This window comes from Maniola hyperantus, chromosome 22 (assembly GCF_902806685.2).
Source record: "Maniola hyperantus chromosome 22, iAphHyp1.2, whole genome shotgun sequence".
Classification (NCBI taxonomy): Eukaryota; Metazoa; Arthropoda; class Insecta; order Lepidoptera; family Nymphalidae; genus Maniola; species Maniola hyperantus.
In genome coordinates this window covers 11,358,733-11,383,005 of record NC_048557.2, presented here as the reverse complement: position 1 = coordinate 11,383,005, position 24,273 = coordinate 11,358,733, and the positions used below count along the sequence as shown (strand labels likewise).

Genomic DNA, 24,273 nt, shown 5'->3' with positions numbered 1-24,273 from the left:
TGTTATTGACACCGGTGATGCCTTGCCAATAAAAATAAAACAATATCCACTTTCTCCCGAAAAGAAGGAAGCTTTAAGTAAAGAGTTAGATAGGATGCTGGAAATGGACGTAGTTACTCCGAGTGAAAGCCCTTGGAATAACCCAGCAATTTTAGTGAAAAAGGCAAATGGAGACTGGAGATTTTGCCTAGATTGCAGGAAATTAAATTCAGTGACAAAGGGGGATTCATACTCAATACCGTACATTCCACAAATTCTAGATAGCTTGAAAGAGGCAAGGTTTTTATCATCGATTGATTTAAGTTCAAGTTTCTGGCAAATTCCGTTAGCTAACGACTCTCAGGAAAAAACCAGTTTTACAGTTCCTGGTAGAGGGTTATTCAAATTTAAAGTCATGCCGTTTGGCCTATGCGGTGCACCAGCACGACAGCAGAGGTTAATGGACCAGTTATTTAATCAAAATTTTTGTAGTGATATTGAAAATGGAATAGTATTTTGTTATATAGATGATATTGTTATTTGTTCTGCTGATTTTGAAACCCATTTAATTTTATTAAACAGAGTTCTGGATAAACTAAAAATGGCTCAACTATCCATAAATTTTGATAAATGTAATTTTTTTAGAAACTCTTTGAAATATTTAGGGTATATAGTGGATGAATTTGGTTTACGCACAGATCCTGGAAAAGTTGCCGCAGTTTTGAACTTTCCGACCCCAAAAACTGCACAGGAGGTAAAGATTTTCCTAGGCACTTGTTCTTGGTACAGGCGCTTTATTAGGAATTTTTCAACCATCGCTGCACCACTCAATAGACTAACGAGTAAAGGAAAGAACGCACCTAAATTTGAGTGGAGCGAACAGGCAGAGGTAGCATTTAATACATTGAAGAATGCGTTGGTAACCGCACCTGTTCTTGCGGTACCGAATTTTGAAAAACCATTCAAAATACATTGTGATGCTTCTGCATATGGTGTTGGCGGTATGCTAACGCAAGAAACCGATGGTTGCGATCATCCCATTGCGTATGTCAGTAGGAGCCTAAATAAAAACGAAAGGAATTACAGCGCGACGGAACGCGAGGCTCTAGCTGTGATTTTTGCAGTGGAGAAATTTCAGGCTTATTTTGGTTCCAAGCCAGTCACAATTATCACAGACCATGCATCCCTAAAGTGGTTCTTAAATTTAGAAAATCCCTCAGGACGACTCGCCAGATGGGGTTGTAGATTATCACAGTATAATTTTGTTATCGAACATAGGAAGGGTTGTGATAATGTAGTTCCGGATACCTTGTCGAGACTCATACACGTAGATGTAGTTGGTGATCGTAATGATAACTCTAGTCAACAAGTTTTGGTAGATGACTGGTATGACAAAACATTTAATGGCTGTAAAATCAATCCAGCAAATTTTCCGAATTTTTGTATTTTGAACGATAAACTATATCGTTACAGTAAATGTAAATACCAGCTTCTCAGTGAGTTCGACTGGAAAGAGGTAGTCCACAAGAACGACATCCTTAGAATTATGCAACAAAACCATGCAGATGCAACCGCAGGTCATTTTGGTGTGTTCAAAACTCATCGCAGATTATCCCTCAGATATTTTTGGCGTGGTATGTATAAGGACGTGGTTGAGTACGTTAAGAATTGTGATACTTGCTCTGCGTATAAACACACGACATCAGCCACTCCAGGTCTGCTAGGGAAGCCTAAAGTCTGCGAGAGACCTTTTCAGGTCATTTCGGCTGATTTAGTCGGACCTTTGCCTAGGTCTAAATCAGGATTTACATTTCTTTTTGTGGTGACGTGTTGTTTTTCGAAATATACAATGTTGTTTCCGTTACGGCGTGCCACAGGTGCCGCTGTTGTTAAAGCGCTAGAGAATTTTGTATTTTTGAACCATAGTGTTCCAGAGACTGTGATTGTGGACAATGGGTCCCAATTTACAGGATCTGAATTCCGTAATCTCATTAAGCGTTATAATATTCCGAAATTACACTACACACCACTGTACACTCCGCAAGTTAACCTTGTTGAGAGGTACAATAAGGTTGTTATGACTGCTGTAGCCGCTTTTGTGAAAGATAACCACAGGTCCTGGGACGAAAACCTGTACAAGGTCCAGTTCGCCATAAACAGTGCGGTTAATGAATCCACTGGATTCTCCCCGTTCTTCCTTGTCCACGCTAGAGAACCGGTTTTAAATGGTTCCTTCTATAAGGACACGGATAAGGAGTACGAGGCCGGAATTCCAAGGGAGGAATACGCAGGAAAGTTTGGAACTTTGGAGGACATATTTGGTCAGGTTAGGAGAAATTTGTTTCAGGCTCATGCAGAGTATGCAACGCATTACAACTTAAGGCGTAGGTCTGCAAGCTATTCTGTTGGGGATATAGTGTGGAAAAAGACCTATCCACAAAGCGACGCTACAAATTTTTTCACAGCTAAGCTGGCACCTAAGTATGAAAAGTGCAGGGTTGTCAAGGTTTTGTCACCTTTGGTTTATGAACTAGTTAGAGTAGCTGACAACCACCCAATAGGCACTTGGCATATTAAGGATATTAAGAAGTAGATATTTGCCATTACTTAGTTTGGTCTAAACTGTTTGAATATTTAAGTTATCAATATTCAATTAGGAATTTGAATGAGTGTAGTGATGTTCTGAGTTAACAGTTACATTACCATGGTTCAGTTGAGGAGGAATGTAGTGGATGTATGTAGGGATGAATATGTGATGATTGGAATGCTTGTGGTAGACCAACCGGTTGAGAAAGTAAAAATGCAAATATCGTACTTTGGGGATAACGAAAAGGGGGGGTTTTGTGTTTTGTTTTCGTTTTCCTTCTAGATAATGGATCATTTCTGTTATTTTTCCGATTCTGTTCCGAGATCTATTTTCTAGGAGAGTTATTTCGTTTTTTTTTCTCATATTCCGATTTTGATTCGGTTTTATTTTTCCGAATGGGATAGAGAACGGTTGCCATATCAGATGGACCCGTTCACAACCAGTTTTTCCGTATTTGTTGAGTAACAAATATTAAGATGGTAGTTTAAAAGAGTGAACCACCGTAGGCCTAGACGCATTCTATCAGTCAGCTGAAGAATGATGCCAAGATGTTTCCACTCAAGTGTCTTAGACACCATGAAGTTTTTTTGTATATATTCTTTTTAGAAGTTAGGGTTGTGTAGTTAAGTATAATGTATAAAACCTTACACTGTTTTCAGTATATTTATTTTGTTAGACAATTTTCCTTGTTAGTAGTAGATGTGCGTTCACGCGTAACTTCTGTGTTTTTTTTTTTGTTTGTTTGTTTCAGGCAAATTGTTAGTAGTTGTTGGATGACGCTGAGGGCAGCGTGGTTCAACCTGTTGAACCTTTTCGTAGGAGGGGAAGTATTGTGACGTTGTAAATTTTGAACTACTAATTAGCGTTTCGCTTTTAATTAAAATCTATTTTGTTCAAAGTATGTTGGTGCCACCTAGCATCAAGGTGCAGAACTACGCGTGGGTCGATGTTCAGAGTTCATTCGAGCCACAATAGATGGCGTTTGCTTCGTTGTCAATTGTCGTAAAAATAAAACAAAAATAATTAAATAAAACCATAATATCATTTGTTTATTGTTAAGTCATTAACAAAACGGTTCTTATAATATATCCTTAGGTTCCGCAAATATTCAAAAATGAATTGGCTTTATGATCAAACTAAATGAGAGCGGCGACACTCGGGTTGCGTCTGGCAACACCGATAGGTGAGATTTAGAATTTTCCTGGAGTCAACATGTGAAGACGAATTTTTTTTCGTTCCAGGAAAATCTCACTCTTTTTCGCCCATGGCTTCGCCTGGGAAAATACAATAGTATAAAGTTAGTCATCCTAACGTATTTCAATGTTTCATCAATTATGGTGAGTGAAAAATCAAGTAATGTGGATTCGACAAAATGGCGGTTTGGTTAGAGAAAATCCTAATTTTATGATTTCATTCCAGTTCCAGTTATTTTATCTTCCCAAATAAATGAGGATAATGGGTTGTGGGTGGACTTCTGAAAACCATTGGTGGCCAGGAGTTCAATAGGTGAGTTGTGTTTGATCGGGAAAATTCCACGTGTCGAAATTTTCACACAGCACAAATTATAATCTTGTTTTTCTTTGTTACAGGGTTTTCGTTTTTACGTTTACGTTTTACGTTTAGCTTCAGTTTTCCGTTTTAGTTTTCCGTTTGCGTTTTCGGTTTTCGTATTTATTTCTTTTGCACATTCACGTTGACAACTTAATTGCTATGGATAAGACTTGGTGAAAATCTTTGTAATGAAACATTTCGGTTGTGAAGAATCAAATAAATTGAGTTTTGGATCTTGGCCGATGCCGTCCAGCTACCTTGCAGTCTTCGCACCTACAAGTAAGCAAATGTTTGTATCCTGCAACAGTTTAGTGAACCTTCTTAGTGTATGTGTACAGTAAGAACCCTGTCTTTACTACTGAGCTTTTATTTTGAAACAATTTTATGAATTTTACTGTGTCATTGTCTATTCCATGCCAATGGCATCTTAAATTTAAAACATAGATCTTATGTACTATCTACCTAAGTCATTCTAATGTATCTAAATTAAGTCTTGGCATTAAGCTAGAATAACTAAGCATTATTAGCCATCATTCTGTATTAAGCGACCCCGGTAAAAGTTACATTAAAAACAATTTTGCCTAACATCTAGCAAATTTCATTTATAACACCTCATATGCATTACAAGGGAGTCGACGGCTAGCTTCTATTCTGTACTAGGTAGATAGATCAAGTAAAGTAAATTAAAATTATTTTTTTTTTCCTCTAATCTTTGTAAGGTGGTAGATTATTCCGTATCCGGGTATATTTCTATTCCGTCCAATTTACCACCCTTACATTTGTTGATTTGTCCTTCAATCACGTCGCAACGGTGCAACGGATTGACGTGATTTTTTGCATGGGTAGATATAGATAAAGACCTGAAGCGAGTGACATAGGCTACTTTTTATTCCGGAAAATCAAAGAATTTCCATGGGATTTTGAAAACCTAATGCCACGCGGACGAAGTCGCGGGGATCGGCTAGTGAATAATTATTTTATAAGTGTTGAAATGTTTAAAAAACCAGTCAAGTGTGAGTAATACTCGATTTTTTTTTAATTTTCATGGCAGCTATTTTTAAACATTCTGTGAAAATTTACCTATAACGGTTTGCGAGATATAGCCAGCTGACAGACAGACGGACGGACGGAAGCACAGGCTTAGTAATAGGGCCCAGGTGGCACCATTTGGGGTCCGGACTCCGGAACCCTAAAAATGATTTACGTGGTGTTACAACGACGAAACTTAGAATATTGTTTCAGGAAGTACAAATCTACCTATATCTGAGTGCCTATTCCCAAAATATTCTGTGTACTACGAAAATAAATCAGTCAGTTTATTATTAATCAAACTTCGCTTATTACAACACAATAGTGAAACTAATAAATGGCTCAAACAATTTAACTAATGAACCCTAAGATTGAAACTTCTAAACAAATTGCATTTAATCAAATCTATTCCCTATTTCACGGTCCATAGAGTACACATTTCACTGTCACAAGCACAGTACTAAATTCGGGTACTTTACAGACGTCAGTTAATAGCCTTCTTCATTTTGAAACTTATGTCTAATAGAAATAAGGTATATATTGCGTTGATAAATACAAGCTCCTGGAGCGGGGACTTTTTAATAGCCGTCATTTGTTTCAGGCGTAATGTGCTTCAGCGTTCTTTCGTTAACTTGTTAAGAAATTACAGTTATACTCGCTAATGCGCCTGACTCTGTTTCAATAATCCTTTGGATATATCCATACTAATATTATAAATGCGAAAGTGTGTCTGTCTGTCTGCTAGCTTTTCACGGCACATCCGTTTAACCGATTTTGACGAAATTTGGTGGACGCAAGCTATCTCTGTATATATAAAGAGGACATAGGCTACTTTTTATGCCGGAAAATCAAAGAGTTCCCACCGGATTTTTGAAAACCTAAATCCACGTGGATGAAGTCGCGGACATCATCTAGTGAAAATATTACAATAAAACTTAAAGCTAAGTACTTAAAAGTTATTGTTATCTAATTATTGTACAAATCAGGCCCGCGTGGAATAATGCTAAAAATACTGGCTGCATTTCCGCGCTGGACAGCCAGGCTGATCCGTTTCGCAAAAAATGAGCCAGCCCTTCTGTCACCAGATGAGGCTATTAATCGCTGTGAAATGTCTCGTAATTTATTTTGGCAATAAGACTCCATGGCCCCAGGGTGTCGACGGCAAACGGAACAAAAATATTCAATAGAATAGATTAAATAGATAGAGATCTGATTCGTTAAAGCCTAGATATATGTATTGGGTTGAAATTGCTTTACCTACTACCAAAAGAGCACCAGCAAGTAACTCGGCATGTGTCAATATAAAATAGGCACGGGATGTTCGCGCTCCCGATCGGCCCGTGATATCACTGGGGGCCATGCCTGAAAATCAGCGCTGCAGTCGACCGACTGCAGCAATAAGCTGAGGCAGCGCCCCGTTCGGCCAACATAGACACTAAGCTAGTTTTAAGAAGTGGGTGCCTGGGTCTTGGGGAACCAAGGAGCATGGACACTGGTCGGCTCCTTGGTTCCCCAGGGACTACGGCACCCTACCTGTTTCTACCTATTTGTAAATTTGGCTGAATAAAAGGTTTTTATTATTATTATTATTATTAAAAATGTAACTATGAGGCATACTTGCGTCGCTTGCCGCTTTCAGCCATTTCTGCTGCGACTCCCGGTCTTGATGCTGTCTCCAATCTCCATGATATAACATGAGGCCAATGTGCCAACGCACGTTGCGTCCCACATTAGCACCCGCGCCCGTTCCCAGGGAACCAGCGTCAAGCCATCAGGTCCCATAATATATAGCACTCGACAGGTCGAGATGGCAATCCACACCCACACAGCCCCCGCGCTAACCCAGTGCGGGATAGCGCGGGTGACGTACGTCGTGCGGGTGTCCGGTGCGTTCCCCCGCCTCATACCCCGATTGCCATCTCGATTCTCGACCTGTTGCGTACTATACACATAAAATTGATTGTTTGATTCCAATTTGAACAAACTAAGGGTGGTTTCAGACTAGCGTATTTTTTTGCGCGTATACGGTCGTTTCAGCATACGCGCTTACACGCGCGCTACATACGCGCTTCAACAAACCGGACGCGCGTATACGGGCATATTTCGGCGTGTACGCTCGAACCGGTGGTCCGGTGGGTGGTGGTCTGTCGCGGCTCGCGCTTATACGAGCTTAGAAACGCGTCAACGCTCGTACGAGTTGAGCGTGTGCCAAAAGGTGCGCCTATACGCGCCTACATGCGCTTCTAAAAACGAGCTTATACGCGCGTATAATACGCTAGTCTGAAGCCGCCCTAAAGTTAAAGATGAGGGGTCGTAACATTTCGTAGAGAAAGTATTCCGTAGCAAGTAGCAAGCCACAGGCTACGCGGCTACGAACTAACCTAATCTTTGTAAGGTACAATGTTTACTTTGTTGATAGATTTTACTAACGATTGATTAGATTTCCGGCTCAGATAAGTTTAAAAAAAATTGAATGCTGCAATTCTTATATTAAAAATAAAAACATGCATTCATTAGGTATATTTTAATGTAATTTTCCTCCATGTACAATTCGTTTTTTCACCCTGTACAAAAGATTCAAGATTTTAATTAGTTGCGTCTTTAGTTACTATCAATTTTTGGCGAAATAATACCTTTTGTCTTTGACGAATAAAGTAATAGGTAAAGTAATCAGTGCCCTTATTATAAATGCGAAAGTGTGTTGGATTGTTGGTTTGCCCTTCAATCACGTCACAACGACGGTGCAACGGCTTGACATGATTTTTTGCATGGAAATAGATAAAGACCTGGAGAGTGACATAGGCTACTTTTTATCCCGGAAAATCAAAGAGTTGCCCCGGGATTTTTAAAACCAAATTCCACGCGGACGAAGTCGCGGGCATCAGCTAGTAAAGTAATAAATACTCATCACCACAATAAATGAAGAGTTTTAAATTTTAATTAAAGATAAGAAAAAGTTAATCGTAACTCGTAGATCATAATATAAACTGACTGTATTTATTTAGGCGCTCTTTTCATCTTCATTTTAGTAAAGGATAAAATACGATTAAATGTGATATTGCTATTTAACTAGGTATATCTTACAAATCCAACATCTGGCTATCAAAAAGAGTAACTATTTGCATATAATAATCTATTTTGAATAAATCTTTTGATTTTGACTTTGACTTTGACTTTGCACCGTGGTGCGCTCTGGCTCTTAACATACTGGAATCAAATCACAAGTTAATCGAGCAAAAATAAATTATTGACGCAAAGCCTAAGCTAGGAAAAGAAAAAGGAAAATTCTTTAGTCGTATTTCATTGTTGGCAAAGAGAAAGATTGCTGAAGAAAGAGAAGCTTGTTAAACCGTAATAAGTGCTCAGATAATATCGTGAAGAAGCAATATCGAGTATTGGCGTCGTGTATCGTATTTAGATTTGTGCAGCGTTTGACGAATTGTCGACGGGGCTAAGTAGACAGTTGTTTTGTCAAGATTAGGGCAGGGTTCCGTAGCAACAAGGAACCCTAATAGTTTCATCATGTCTTTGTTCATCTGTATTTCACATCCATCTTATTCAGAAACTAAATCAAAATTAACATTTCCTAATTTATTTTTCAGGTACAATGTAATTTTTAGCGTTCCGTACCCAAAGGGTAAAACGAGACCCTATTACTAAGACTCCGCTGTCCGTCCGTCTGTCTGTCTGTCACCAGGCTATATATCATTAACCGTGATAGTTAGATAGTTGAAATTTTTACTTTTCACACACAATTTCATGATTCTAGGTAAACGGGAAGACCTACAAGTTTTCTTGACAGACACGACAGACATACAGACAGACAGACAACAAAGTTTCTATAAGCGCTCCTTTTTTCCCCTTGAGGTATGGAACCCTAAAAACTATCAAAACGTCAAATTTACTCCTTGGATAAAGTTGTTTTGGATATTTAGAAATCGGTTCTAAAATTAATAATACTAAATAAATATTAAGTTGCTCATTAGCTTTTAAAAAACAGAAAACATTGTAGGAATACCAGATTCTGTTTCCATTTGTATACTGAATCGGTTTTTGTTCATTTTAATCGAATTTATATTATGTAAAATTTTCTTAAGATCTTAGCGTAGGTACTTATTGTTTCCTTTGTGTTGGAGAAGCTCGTAGCCAAAAGAAGTCAGGCATTGTATTTTCAGATGTATCAAACTAGTATTAAAGTATCTAATAAAATTTTACTTAAGTTTTTCGTTTTCTTTTACACTTGAAGGAAATTCGGATTTTTTTTGATGCATTATATTATCAAAAACTGCGGAACCGGCAAGGATTTTACCTGCACTCCTGTAGCTATCATGACCGGAGTTTTATATTTCTTTTCCTAAATAAATGTAATTTTTTTCAATAGGTACCGAAGTATATAATTTTAATAATAATAATGTACTTACCGTGAATAGTGTCGGCGTAAACTTTTGCGGAATTTTCGCGAGCTCTCACTCAGCTCGGGAAACACCACTGGTGCCCTTTAGCCCGTCGAAGCCTTATATACCACGAGGGCAAGGGGCGGGGCCTCCCAGCGCATGGCACCCCAAGCCCCGCCCGGTTTGAGAGCAACGCTGAGTGACGTCACACGTGACGTCACCGAAATGTTGATCATGACCAGCGAAACGGTACGAAGAGGTCATACGTGTCAAAGGGTTAGACATATACACGCCTTATTGAAAGTTTGCTCAACATTTCTGATATGAACTGCTAAGGTGTTGAATGCCCTTTCGGAATTTCCTGCCACTTAGATGAGGTTGGAAGACCCCCCCCACTAGGTGGACGGACGACATCAGACGAGTCGCTGGTTGATGATGATGATGATGATGAAATGATTATAACCTAAATACTTTCCAGGCAAACGTAGGTAAATTGGCTTTTTCTAATCTAGCGCTTAGCGTGCACCAACCTAGATCTCATCATGGGCATGATTGTCGCTCAAGCGTAAGCCGATCTTGAAATAAAAAACCGGCCAAGTGCGAGTCAGACTCACGCACTCCAGTCGTATTATTTCGACATTTTGCATAATTTTGATAACTCAAAAACTATAATGCATAAAAATAAATAAAAATCAGTTTTACAATGTACAGGTAAAGCCCTTTCAATAGTTATCTTATTAAAACCACTAGAAAGTAAAAAATAACTTTTGTTTTTCGGTTTGGGGTTTTTCTTAAGCTTTTTAGTGTAAGTAGTCATTGCTTGATACCTAAAATATCAATTCACCATCAGAAATTCCCGAATACCCACGGCTTAGGAGTTCAGTACCTTGCAGCATCAGCATTGAGGAGTTGGGATCCGAAGTTCAATGGTGTAGTCTATGCTTGGCACCAAAAATAATATTGCATCATCCGCAGTTCCTGAATCACTATAGTTTAGGAGTGTGTACCCTGCCTCATCAGGGTTGAGGAGTTGGGACTTGGAATTCCTTTTTCCTTTTGAGGTACGAAACCCTAAAAACCGACAGGCATTGGGGTCCCAAGTGCTAGAATAGCGCCAGGTGGACAGACGACATCAAACGAGTCGCAGGGAGCCGCTGGATTCTGTCGGTGCAAAACCGTGGTGTATGGAAGTCCCTACAAGAGACCTATGTCCAGCTGTGGACGTCTATGGGTTAACGATAATCTATCTTAAAATTAGAGACGTAGTTTTATGAAATAACTCCCGCTGTCTTCACAAGGTCCCAATAACAGAGGGTTACGAGCGAGTCGTAAACACCAATTATTGTAACGGAAACTATTAACACGAATGAACATCGTTAACCGTTAACTCTACAGTTAACTCTGAGACGACATTAAGATATACTGAGACATATGGCTACCTACCCATTGTTTGGTGTTTAAAAAAATAAGAATATCGAGCAAACGAGCAGGTGAGCCACCTGATGTTAAGTGTTTTTTTAAAGAATATTAGCCAAGTTTATTATGCTGACTAATACTTATTCCCCTTTCCCCTCCAACTAAGCGTAAAGCTTGTACTAGGAGTAGGTACGACAATAGTGCAACGGGTGAGGTTTGAACCGGCGACCTTTCGGATTTCAGTCCGCTCCGTTAACCGTTGAGCTATTGAGGCTCTTAGCTCTGGCAGTACCAGAGGTCAGCTGTCAGCTGCCAATGCGTTGCCAGCCTTTCAGAAATTCGTTGTCCGTTTAGTCAAATGACATAATATCGTAAAACTATAAACTAAGCATAAACTTTAATACAAAACCTAAAGAAAAATAGCTGGTACCCTTACTGGTACCCGTGCCTTTGTCAGCGGGGATTTAGACTTTGGACATTCCATGGGAATTCTTTGATTTTCCGGAATAAAAAGGACCCTATATCCGTTCCCTGGATGCAAGTCTTCCGCATCCACTACGCATATTATAAAAACGATAGCGTATTTGTTTGTTGGTTTGTTCTCCAATCACACCACAACGGAACAACGGATCGACCTGATTTTTTTTGAATGGATAAATTTAAAGACCTGTAAAGTGTCATCGGTCTATAATATGAAAAAAATCATTCAAATTACCTAAAAGAGCCGTGATAGTCTAGTGATTAAAATGTCCGCATCCTATTCGGGAGGTCGGTGGTTCAATTCCCGGCACGCACCTGTAACTTTCCCGAGTTTTAAGTAATTAAATATCACTTGCTTTAACTGAGAGTTTAACATTCCTGAGAGTTCTCCATAATGTTCGCAAAGGTGTGGGAAGTCTACCAATCCGCAAATTGCCAGCGTGTTAGACTATGGCCAAAACTCTTCTCATTCTGAGAGGAGACCCGTGCTCTGTAGTGAGCTGGCGATGGGTTGGTCATAACGATGATGATGACCCAAAACCCTTGCGTTATTAAAACCGTTGTTGAAATAAACATTTTTATAGACTCGAGTCAATTAAAGTTGTCAGCCATCGGAATCAATTAGACGGTTCGTAGTAAAATGGTCTTTAGTGGCGTTTCCGCGGTTTACACTCATTGTCGCAGTTACGAGCGGCGACGCGGGCGTCGGCCATGCTTGCTTTGATGGAGTTACGATCAATAAGAGCCAATTTCAAAATTCCTCAGTGCTTGAAGACCAAAGTCTTCGAACAGAGCGTGTTGCTGGCAACATGATGACGCCATAGATCCGCTAACTATGGGCCTCATAAGAAAGCTCAGAGTAACTCAGCGGGCGATGGAGAGAGCTATGTGCGGAGTTTCTCTACGTGATCAATGAGGAAATGAGGAGATCTGTAGGAGAACTAGAGTAGCCGACATAGCTCAACGGGTTGCGAAGCTGAAGTGCCAATGGGCAGGGCACATATAGTTCAAAAAACCAATAGATGTTGAAGTCCCAAGGTGCTAGAATGGCGACCTTGCACCGCAATGCGCAGCGTTGGAAATCCCCACTAGGTGGCCAGACGACAGACGATATCAAGCGAGTCGCAGGGAGCCGCTGGATTCAGGCGGCGCAAGACCGTAGTGTGTGGAAGTGCCTGCAAAAGACCTATGTCCAGCCGTGGACGTCTATCGGTTGATAATGATGATGACGATGACTTACTTTAACGCTACGATATTACTTACTTTGAGACATTAGTTTCATCTGGTGACAGAAGAGCTGGCTCATTTATTGCGCAACGGATCAGCCTGGCTGTCCAGCGCGAAAATGCAGCGAGTATTCTTGGCATCATTCCACAAGTTTTATTGGGTTTCTAAAAATCCCATGGGAACTCTTTGTCATGTCACTCTCCAGGTCTTTATCTATACCCATGCAAAAAAATCACGTCAATCCGTTGCACCGTTCCGACGTGATTGAAGGACAAACCAACAAACAAACACACTTTCGCATTTACAATAAGGGTAGGTACTGATTTTCAAAAAAAAAAATATTACTACACATAAATACACACGTTGGGAACTTCTGTCTTTTCTGAAGTCAGTAAAAATGCTACAAATATATAAAATATTGCATGGCGTGAGGGATATATTCCTTACAGCCCCATTTGTGCGGAACCAATCTCGCGAGTCAACACGCGTGTTTGCTGACATCTACACAACGACATGTTTTGTTTGATTACACTCGTTTGTGTTGTTATTAGGACTACGAAATTATTAAGTACCTAACTAAAGTTGATATTTTTTTTGCCCTTGTCTGCGATCTCACCTGGTGGTAAGTGATGGGCTGGACTAAAACTAACTGGAAGAGGTATGGTAGTTTTGATAAACCTGTATATAGCATCCCTTAGACACGTCCCACTCATGAGGCCATCGATAAGAGTAGACCAAACTGCTTGCCCTGGGTCAGTGAGGTCGTCAAAACTAAACTACACAAATCCATACTGATATTATAAATGCGAAAATGTCTGTCTGTCTGTCTGTCTACTAGCTTTTTACGGTCCATCCGTTTAACCGATTTTACGATATTTGGTACAGAGATGCTTGCATCCCGGGGAGGGACATGGCTACTTTTGGTTACAGAAAAAACCAAAGAGTTCACAAGAGATGGTTAAAAAATATGAAAGAAGTTGTGGGTGTATTTTAGTTGGTAAACAAAAGTAGTGACTTAGGATAAACTAAGATGCTGATGTACTATTAGGAGCTACTTAACAAATTAATATGCCAACGGGCCCGCCATATTTACCTAATATATAAGCTAATTAAAGATATAAGTAGAAATAAGTTGATGAGTATACCTTTTAGCTAAAATTTTCTAAGAAAATGCTTTCATAGTTTTAATAAAAATCTAGAACATCGAGGTTAGTAAAGTAGTAAACTTAAGTGTTATTTAGTTTAATGCTAGCATTTTCGTCTACGCTTTCCTGGGAAAATATGGAAAATAGAAAAATTAAATAATATCTAAGTAGGTAGTTACCAGCTACCACTTTTAATCACCTTCCAAAAACCACCGATCGTTTCGAGGTTTCTGGACCGATTTGCAAATTTTTTTTTAATCGACAGGGGATGTTTCCGTGGTGGTCCCATAAAAATTTCTGGATCCATCTTCTCAACTCTGATGTTGCAGGGTTACTGCCCGCCTAAATTATCAAGATTCAGGAAGTGTTCATAGTGAATTTTTGAGCCTCAATAGCTCAACCGGTATAGGAGTGGACTGAAAACCGAAAGGTCGACGCGACGGTTCAAATCCCGCCCGTTGAACTATTGTCGTGCCTACTCCTAGCACGGGCCTGACGCTTAGTTGGAGAGGAAAGGGGAATATTAGTCATTTAATATGGCTAATATTCTTAAAAAAAAAAAAAAAAAAATTAATGTTGTAGGTACCAAGCGACGACTTTTTGAACTCCAAGACCCAACTCCTATTGCAGAAACTGCGGATGATGCAATATTATTGTAGGTACCAAGCATACCTAGACTACATAATTGAACATTGGATCCCAAATCTTCAATCCTGATGCTGCAAGATATTGAACTCCTAAGCCGTGGGGATTCGGGAATTTCTGATGGCGAATTGATATTTGAGCTATTAAGCAACGGCTTCATGATTACGGGTGTAATCATAAGACATCCTACAGAGTTAGCCATCCCGGGAAAGGACATAGGCAACTTTTTATCCCTGAAAATCAAAGAGCTCCCACGGGATTATAAAAAATCTAAAGTCGCGGGCGTCATCAGTCAGTTTTGTGGATTACAATAAAATAAGTCACGCTTAAAGAAGTTAAATACCTAAGAAATAATCAGTACCCATATTATAAATGCGAAAGTGTGTTTGTTTGTTGGTTTGTCTTTCAATCACGTCGCAACGGAGCAACGGATCGAGGTGATTTTTTGCATGGGAAATGTTAAAGACCTGGAGAGTGACATAGACTTCTTTTTACCCCGGAAAATCAAAGAGTTTCCACGGGATCTTTAAAAACCTTAATTCAACACGGACGAAGTCGCGGGGATCAGCTAGTACCTAATATTTCAAAAACAATAAGATAGATAATATACTTAGATAAGTAGATAGAATCTACAATATCTCGGATTTCATCGACTCCCGAACTGTTGACCTATCTCACATAGAAGCTGTTTAATCTTGTTTTATCTGTTAAAAGGAGATGATACAGAATCCCTCAGTGATTCCCTTTGTATGCCAAGCTCCACTCCGCTCCACTCCTATCATTTCCGCTCGTTAATCACAAGACTTCATCTCCGGGCTAAGGATTCCCACGGGACTTCACTTGACACTTTGATAAGTAATAAGGTCGTCATACAGAGCCGTGGTAGCCTAGTAGTTAGGACGTCCGCCTCCTATTTAGGGGGTTGGGGGTTCGATCTCGGGCACGCACCTCTAACTTTCCGGAGTTATTGTGCACTAGCTGATGTCCGCGACTTCGTCCCCATAGCATTAGGTTTTTAAAAATCCCGTGGGAACTCTTTGATTTTCCAGGATAAAAAGTAGCCTATGTCACTCTCCAGGTCTTTATCTATACCCATGCAAAAACCACGTCAAACCGCTCCACTGTTGCGACGTGATTGAAGGACAAACCAACAAACCAATAAACTGGCAAAAAAAAAACGAAAAAGTTTAGAGGAAAATAAGCTCTCGCGCGTAGTGATACGGCATAAACTAGCCTGCACGCATCCGGTACTACTATTGGTTCGAGGTCTCAATCGAGTTTTGTTTTTCTCCATCGTAAAGCCATTTTTGACTCTTGATTTTTTACATTTATAAATCGATTGTAACACCTTGACAAAATCATTTCGCTTCGGGAAAACAACCATTACAATTTCACCGTGTATTGACTCGCTACTGTCATTATTTACTTTCTTGAAATCCTTCTCTTAGCGATTCACGTGGACCTAAGTTGTAAAATACGATACGAACTGCACGTTTTTGAAATAAAAATACAATGATTTTAAGCTTATTACGTCGTTTAATTTAATGACATATTTGAATGTAGATAACGGGTACGTACCACGATTAATTTGATGTTTTTATTTGTCGATATTTCAACCCAATTGCACGGTTCGTGGTCACGACAGACTGGACTGGTCAAATTAATCGTGGTAAGTATGTATTCGTTAAAAATATAGTTTTAATATTGGCAGCCTCATAGTAAAATACCATGTCATCAGACTATGGAAAGTAACTAAGATAAACAATTTTAGCAGTCATGCCATGTTCAGTCCGATCCGTCCAGTGGTTTGAGCTGTGCGTTGATAGATCAGTCAGTCAGTCAGCTTTTCCTTTTACATGATTTAGATGGGTTTTCGTGTAACGAAAAATTTGGCAGTGACATAGTGAGTGGTTATCGGAGATAGATGTTGATATGCTACCATTATCAGTAGAGCGGCGGCGGCTGATTGGGGAGTACGGAGGAAAACAGGAAAACGTGAGTAATGTTATAACACCTGTTATATTATTTGTTATTATTATGTACAAATCAATCGGTTTTCCTTTCTTGGTGAGAACAATCAGTTCTCCCTCCGCTCCAGCACCGACAATAAGCTTATGACTCCACACAGCTGCACGGTATACTATGGTAACTCTTTCACCACTAACAGTGTCAAACTCTGGAATTCTCTCCCAGCTGAAATACGTCAGGCGAAATCCTTAAACACCTTCAAAAATCGTTTGAAGAACTATTATTTATCTATGTACAACAGAATTATGTAGTATATTATAGAGATATGTATATAGGTATATATATTTGTGTATTATTAGAATGTACTGTGTATGTAGTCTAATTTATAATAATTTAATATACCTACCTAGGGCCATTTTCGGCTGCCGCACCAACCCGTGCTTTCGTGATTCCTGTCGTCAAAGGTTGCCTGGAAGAGATCGCTTTAGCGATAAGGCCGCCTTTGCATGCTACATCTATTAGATTAAGATCCTGTATTGTGTTTTTTCAATGTTTACTTTGTGTTGTGTGCAATAAAGTGTCAATAAATAAATAAATAAAATCACTGGTCTAAATACTACGTTGTAGGTAGTATATCCATATTTAATTTTTTAAATGCGAAAGTGTGTCTATCTGTCTGCTAGCTTTTCACGGCCCATCCGTTCAACCGATTTTGACGAAATTTGGTACAGAGCTTACATCTCGGGAAAAGCTACTTTTATCTCGGAAAACCAGAGTTCCTACGGGATTTTTAAAAACCAATATCCACGCGGACGAAGTCGCAGGCATCATCTAGTAGACATATATATTATGGTCTAGCTGTGGGGATAAATTGAAATAGGTTATAATAATCAGCATAATCAACCAATCGCCAGCTCACTACAGAACGGGTCTCCTGTCAAAATGAGAATGGTCCACGAATGGTCCACGCATGGTCCACGGTAGCCAAGTGCGGATCGGCAAACTTCACACACCATTACAATAGAATAGAATATATTTATATTCAAGTAAACTTTTACAAGTGCTTTTGAATCGTCAACTAGTTTAATTTACCTTACATTGAGAACATAATGGAGAACTCTCAGACTCTTGAAGACATGCTGGTTTTCTCACGACATTACCTGTTAAATTAAGTGATATAGAGGTGCGTGCCCGGAATCGAACCACTAGGCTTTACTACCACTATTAACGCTTTTTGTCTGCCTGTCTGTTGTGTCTGTCAAGAAACCTATAGGGTACTTCCCGTTGACCTATGTATTTGGCAGGTAGATAGGTCTTATAGCACACGTAAGGGGGAAAATTCGTAAAGCGTGAATTTGTGGTTACCTACATCATTAAAAAAAATGTGTTCATGAACAAATAATGAGTACTTACTAGATGATGCCCGCGACTTCGTCCGCATTGATTTACGTTTTTTAAAATCGCGTGGAAACTTCTTAATTTTCCGGGATAACAAGTAGCCTATGTTCTTACCCGGGATATAAGGTAACTCTGTACCAAATTTCATCAATTCGGTTGAACGGTTGGGCCATGAAAAGCTAGCAGACAGACAGACAGACACACTTTCGCATTTATAATATTAGTATGGATTTTCAACTTTCAAAGTACGATTACTATATCAAGTGGGGTATTATAAAAAAGGAGTTTACCTTTTCATTCTGAAACAGATTTTTATTTACTTTTCTCTTACTTCTATTTAATTTCTTTTCATGAAAGTAAAGATGGCCGCCGAGCAGAAGTACACGAGGGCAGAGGTCGCCACTCGGAACGGCAAGGGCGGCACTCCGGTGTGGATGATATACAAGGACTCCGTGTATGACGTCACCAGCTACATCCCACAGGTACGTCGTCATCATTATCTCAACCCATCACCGGCGCACTACTGAGTACGGGTCTCCTCTCAGAATCAGAGGAAAAAACGAAAGCGTTTACAGTGCGATAATGCTATCTTGGCGCGTGGCGAAAATCGGAACTAACGTTGCCGTCTTTAGTGTCCCCTTTGTTTTTGTTTGAATATAATGGGTCACTGTAAACTGTGTAGTCAATCAAAAGCCTCAATAGCTCAACGGTTAAAGGAGGGCTGAAATAAAAAAGGTCGGCAGTTCAAACCCCACCCCTTGCTCTATTGTCGTCCCTACTCTTAGCACAAGCTTGACGCTTAGTTGGAGTGGAAAGGGAAATATTAGCCATCATGATGAACTTGGCTAATGTTCTTCTGAATTGGTCATTTCAGTGTTATCAGTAGACGTAGAGAGTAGACGGCAGTTATCTATGCTACGTGCACTGATAGCTATACCTACAGATAGGATACAGGGTGTAATCAGAACGCTGGCCAAAACGAATACAGGTGATAGTACTGATATGATAACACAAAAAAAACGCAAAAAAAGTATTAAAAAGTCCTATAATTTTGTAAAATTTTACGATATAATGCAAGAAAAAACATCTGACTGACGCTAGAGGCCAACGACGGTTGCGTAAGTAGGCCACGCGGAGTCAATGCCGCGTCGTAGGCGGGGCATTGACCCGAATTTTGCACGCTATACATTACGGGTTTGAAAAATATTAAATCACTAAGACTACCAAATGGGCCAAATGGTTATTGGTACTGGATTGTGTTGAGGTAGTATAACGAACGCTAAGTTTTTGCGTGCTGGTTACACCCTGTATACCTACTTACTTATACCTACTAGATTACTAGAGCTAGGTACTTCAAGAGATTTGACTTTTCTTTATCTGTCAAGGAGCGCGGCATTTTCACACACTTCAGAGACAGTATTTGAGGCAATTAACTACTTTTTTTTTATTCAGATACAAGTTAGCCCTTGACTACAATCTCACCTGGTGGTAAGTGATGATGCAGTCTAAGATGATAGCGGGCTAACCTGGAAGGGGTATGGCAGTTTTTATTAAACCCATACCCCTTTGGTTTCTACACGGCATCGTACCGGAACGCTAAATCGCTTGGCGGCAACTTTAAGAGCCGTGATAGCGTAGTGGTTAATACGTCCACCTCTCCCATTCAAGAGGTCGGGGTTTCAATACCGATATTATTTTTAGGGTCCGCTAACATTGGTAGCGATGAGTAGTGCTATGATATAAGAACAGCTATACTTAAGTCGGTCTCCATTGTGATGTGTTTATTTTCCAGCATCCGGCGGGAGATGTGATGCTGGAGGAGGCGGGCGCCGACTGCACCAAGGCCTTCGACGAGTCCGGCCACACCGCAGACGCCTTCACCATCATGAACAAGTACAAGATTGGAGAAATTGTTGACGTGAGTTGCCGAACTTAGCGACCTATGCTATTTTTTTTTAAATTCATTATAGGTATAGGCTTGACCACAATCACACCCGATGGGAAGTGATGATGTGGCCTAAGATCACAACACACTACAGTTACAGTAGCCGGCAAGAATGACCTTTAGAATGAAATTTCTGCTTTGTAGAGCGTTGACTCTGTCACTCCTACCTATGTGACGTTTTGTCGGTCTCAACGACAGAGACAACGCTCTACGAAACCGAAAGAGGTAGCTCTTTCTAAAGGTCGATGTACAATATTTTCTGCCAGGTACTGTACCTACGGCTTATCTGACTTTCGTAAGCGCTTGTAATAAGTCTAAATCGAAATAAATACAAATACAAATAAATACGGCGTGTATTTAGGTTTTAAAAATCCTGTGGAAACTCTTCGGTTGTCCTGTCCGGCATAAAAAGTAGGCTACCTAATTTCCTAAAATCCCTTAAAAGTACCTAAAGTACCTAATTTCGTACAATCGGTTAAGTGGACATACCTAACTCTTTGATTTTCCGGAATAACAAGTAGGTAGCCTATGTCTATCCCCCGGATACCTACAAGCTGTTTCTGAACCTACCTATCAGGTTTCGTCAAAATCGGTTAAACGGAAGGGCAGTGAAAAGCTAGCAGACAGACAGACAGACACACTATCGCACCTATTATGGATTTTTAAATATAATTCAGGGATAATAATAAGCATTCTATCAACTATTTAACTACCTGTATGTAGCTCATCTCATACCGCTCTAAAAATTATCAATTTGGACATAGATTTTCTTTCCATCGTCTAGGGTCAACTCGCAGGCAAAGTCGCGGGCATCCGCCAGTACGTCAGTAACGGCGTACCCTTAGTTGAATGTTCACTAAAATGTGTCAATAGTTCACTAAATACCAATTCCCCGGGAAAATATCGTGAAATACCAATCGCGGTGACGTCGATCACTTAGCGCTGAGAGTGCAGAGTGCTATGCGCTAATGCCGCGTCACACTGATAGCGTTGATAAGATTGCACGCCATGCGTTCGTTTTTGTTACAAGTGATAAAACATGTGCGTAGGTATTTACAGCACCCGCAAAGAAATATTGTACGTCGACCTTTAGAAAGTGATAGCGGTTTCGTAGAGCGTTGTCTCTGTCGTTGAGTCCGACAAAACGTCACATATAGGTACGAGTGACAGAGACAACGCTCTACGAAGCCGAAATCTCTTTCCAAAGGTCGTGTACAATATTTCCTGCCGGCTGCTGTAATCAGAGGCAATTGCAAAAGTTCGAATAACAACTAAACTATCATTTAGTTTTTCTTCATCATGATCAACCCATAGCCATCTCACTACAGAGCACGGGTCTCCTATCAGTATGAGAAGGGTTTGGCCATAGTCCATCACGCTGACCAAGTGCGGATTTGCAGACTTTACACACCTTTGAGAACTTTGTGGAGAACTCTCAGGCATGCGGTAGTTTTCCTTAGTTTTCTTAAAAGATAAACTAAGCGCCGAAACCTTCTCGGAGAAACGCGTAAGTGACGTGGTTTGCTCGGCGCTTTACATCTTTTGTAGTTGGGGGTTTCACTCATTTGGTTGTCAGTTCCCGGTAACAAGGTCGTATGGGACGCGTACACGTATAGTGCGCCTCTTACGCAAGTCAGCAAGAAGCTACTTGTTTACTTTTTACGTAATCTAAGGAAACAAATTAAACTAAAGCGCTGGAAAACAAACTCCGACAAGGTTTCGCGATTTGTTCATATTTTAAGCAAACTAAGGAAAGCTAAATGATAAGATAGTTTAGTTATTATTCGAACCTTTGCATGTCTCTAATCATTTAAAAAATCAAAATTTATTTATTTCATGTAGGAAAGCATTTTATGAAAAACTAAAGTTTATGAATAGAAAAGAATCGCTGGTAATGTGATGGAGCTCCAAGACGCAGCCTCCAATGCCTTCCGTGAGAGCTTTTAGCGCCATCTGGCGTCGCAACTGCGCAGAGATTCGTTATTACACCACAGTAATATAACGTATGGGGCAATTTGATATACACTCATTTTATATTACACTGGCCACACAGGACAGTTGGAGGGGAAAGGGGAATATTAGTCGTGATTCATAGTTAATCTAAATATTTAAAAGGAAAAGGTGACTGACTGACTGATCTATCAACGCACAGCTCAAACTATTGGACGGATAGAGTTGAAATTTGGCATACAGATAGCTATTATGACGTACCTACATAGGCATCCGCTAAGAAAGGATTTTTGAAAATTCAACTGCTAAGGGGGTGAAATAGGGGATTTGAAATTTGTGTAGTCCACGCGGACGAAATCGCGAGCATAAGCTAGTGTAGTAGGTACTAAAATTATCTAATAGTTCTTATTTCCCCACATTATGAGTCGGTATTTACGACGCTTATAACGTACCAAAATTAAAAAATGCCTAGTAATAAAATCAAAAGTGGGAAATAAAAACAGATTAGATTGCGATTTGATAATACTGATAAATAAACTACCTACGTATAAAAATTATGATATCGTAGTAGATAAATTAAAATAACTTATTGTGACGGTAGGTAGGTATGTCGTACAAGGATAAAAATAAATAATTATTATTATTCTAGCTTTTGTCGATGATTCGGCCGCGCGGATATTTCAAAAAGTATTAATGGGGTTTGAAAAAATTTACAGATAGGTATAAGTAGGTAGAGATAGCTTGCATCACGAGACATAGGTTGGGTCAACAGACATAAGTAGACTTTTTGAACCGGAAAACTACAATTAGTTAACCCATGACTGCGACTTCCTAAATTCCGCCCGAGCGAAGCCGGGGCGGGTCAGCTAGTCTGTTTGTAAAACTATTTTGCTTGGTTTGCAGGAAGAGAAACGCTACGACGCGAACGGCAAGAAGAAGAGGAAAGTTGTGTCCGCCGCTCCTGAAACTAGCAATCGGGGTTGTTTGAGGATCATCTCTTGCGGTCTAGTCGGCTGACGTTGTAATGTACCTGCGCTTTAACGCTGTCTTACGTCGAAGCAACTATATGCGACAATGCGGCATGCTACAAACCATTCCTACGCGCTTCTCTATACAAACGTTTTACGTTTAAATTAATTAAACGTGTGTATAGAGAAGCGCGTAGGAATGGTTTGTAGCTATAATACAATAAGGTACTTTAATTTTATAAGAACCTACTTAAATTATAATAATTTATAGATTACAATAAGGTTTATTTAATATTCATATTTTTGTAAGAAAAATAAAACAGAAAAGAAAATTTAATAAATATTTAATATTTAAAAATATTATTTCTTTTAATTTTAGAGATTTTGAAAACGTAGGGTTGAAGGGTTCCGTACCATTGTATATGTAGGTAGGTACTTTTTATTTAAACGGTGGCCATTTTGATTTTTTTATAGGCACAATTAGGTGATTTCAACTTTATACCATCGATGTAAATGACTATTAGATATGGTCAAGCGAACAAAATTTTTCACGGTTCAGAAACCAAATAAATCAGCGCCACCTTTTAGATATCCACTAATGAACGACCCGTTTGAAATCCAGACGACACTGAGGTTGCATTGGTGTATAAGCACCAATGAGTCGGTGCCATTTTGTTTGTTCAATAACCCTGTCCATACGAAGTAATATATAAGTCAATGCTCTCTACCTAATACCTACGGTTCATGAGATACAGCCCGCTGACAGACGGTCACACAGCGGAGGCTTAGTATATAGGGTCCCGTTCGCGTTGGCACCCTTCGGGTACGGAATCCTAAAAGTAAGTTCAGTTCCTGCGTTTAAGAATAATTTAAAGAAGAAACTCCTAAACGATCAAAAAACTAAGGTTATTTAGTTAGGTCGTTTGAAGCTGCTATTTGCTACATCTAGGTCATCATCACCTACACACATAATTTAAGTAACACTTCGCCCGTACCTATCTCGGCAGATAACTCATGTCAATACCATACATATCATACATGTTAATTATGCTTTTATTTGTATTTATTTCTTTGTCTTTCTATACCTTTATATAAAACGGCAAGTTTTTAAGATTTTTAATTACACGCCATACTCATACAAATACTCATACACGCCATACACACAATGACTATTTTATATTTTAGCTCCGTTCAATCGAACTCATCCTGTCAATCACAGATGTTGGTGAAGACTGTTAAGCTCCTGCACGTCACTCTTGTTGGTCCCAGCAGAATACCAGCGCTCAGGTTTTATTCTTAAAACCTGGGGCCATTTCATCTTGTGCCAAGTGGGTGCAAGAACAAATTTTTGATTTAATTAATTATTAAATACTTCTTATTATCTACTAACTACTACCCTACTAACCATTAATTTTAAGTTTGTTTGTACCTACCTTAGGCATAAGATGAATAAACTAGTTTTCTTTCTTTCTTCTTCTTTCTAAAAGGTCACCCATTTGAGTGGTTTCAGAAATAGTTTTCATCCCGTTTTTCAACTAACTACGTATAGATAGCCATGCCGTAGGTGTGTCTATCTACCTAGTACCTACGT

At 39.5% G+C, this 24,273-nt stretch overlaps 2 protein-coding genes across 5 annotated transcripts in view; one reads left to right on the top strand and one right to left on the bottom strand.

The window, feature by feature from the left end:
* The window catches only part of Mip (Myoinhibiting peptide precursor), an 84,039-nt gene extending 74,404 nt beyond the window's left edge, over nucleotides 1-9,635 (bottom strand). The window contains exon 1 of the mRNA XM_034980558.2: nucleotides 9,568-9,635. The gene's annotated coding sequence lies outside the window, so the exon portion shown is untranslated. The remainder of the gene's footprint in view (nucleotides 1-9,567) is intronic.
* A 6,400-nt stretch (nucleotides 9,636-16,035) lies between these two features.
* Nucleotides 16,036-22,827, top strand: LOC117992809 (cytochrome b5-like). Of its 4 annotated transcripts, XM_069506032.1 has the most exons (5): nucleotides 16,041-16,122; nucleotides 16,350-16,448; nucleotides 18,182-18,301; nucleotides 19,612-19,737; nucleotides 22,618-22,827. In XM_069506032.1, exons 2-5 carry the CDS (start codon nucleotides 16,386-16,388, stop codon nucleotides 22,729-22,731), a joined length of 423 nt encoding a protein of 140 aa, XP_069362133.1. In that variant the 5' UTR covers nucleotides 16,041-16,122; nucleotides 16,350-16,385; the 3' UTR covers nucleotides 22,732-22,827. The 4 variants fall into 4 exon arrangements, with proteins under 4 accessions (XP_034836415.2, XP_069362133.1, XP_069362134.1 ...); XM_034980524.2 differs by lacking the exon at nucleotides 16,350-16,448 and having other exon boundaries at nucleotides 16,036-16,122; XM_069506033.1 differs by lacking the exon at nucleotides 16,350-16,448 and having other exon boundaries at nucleotides 16,045-16,122; nucleotides 18,177-18,301.
* The last annotated feature ends 1,446 nt before the right edge of the window (nucleotides 22,828-24,273 follow it).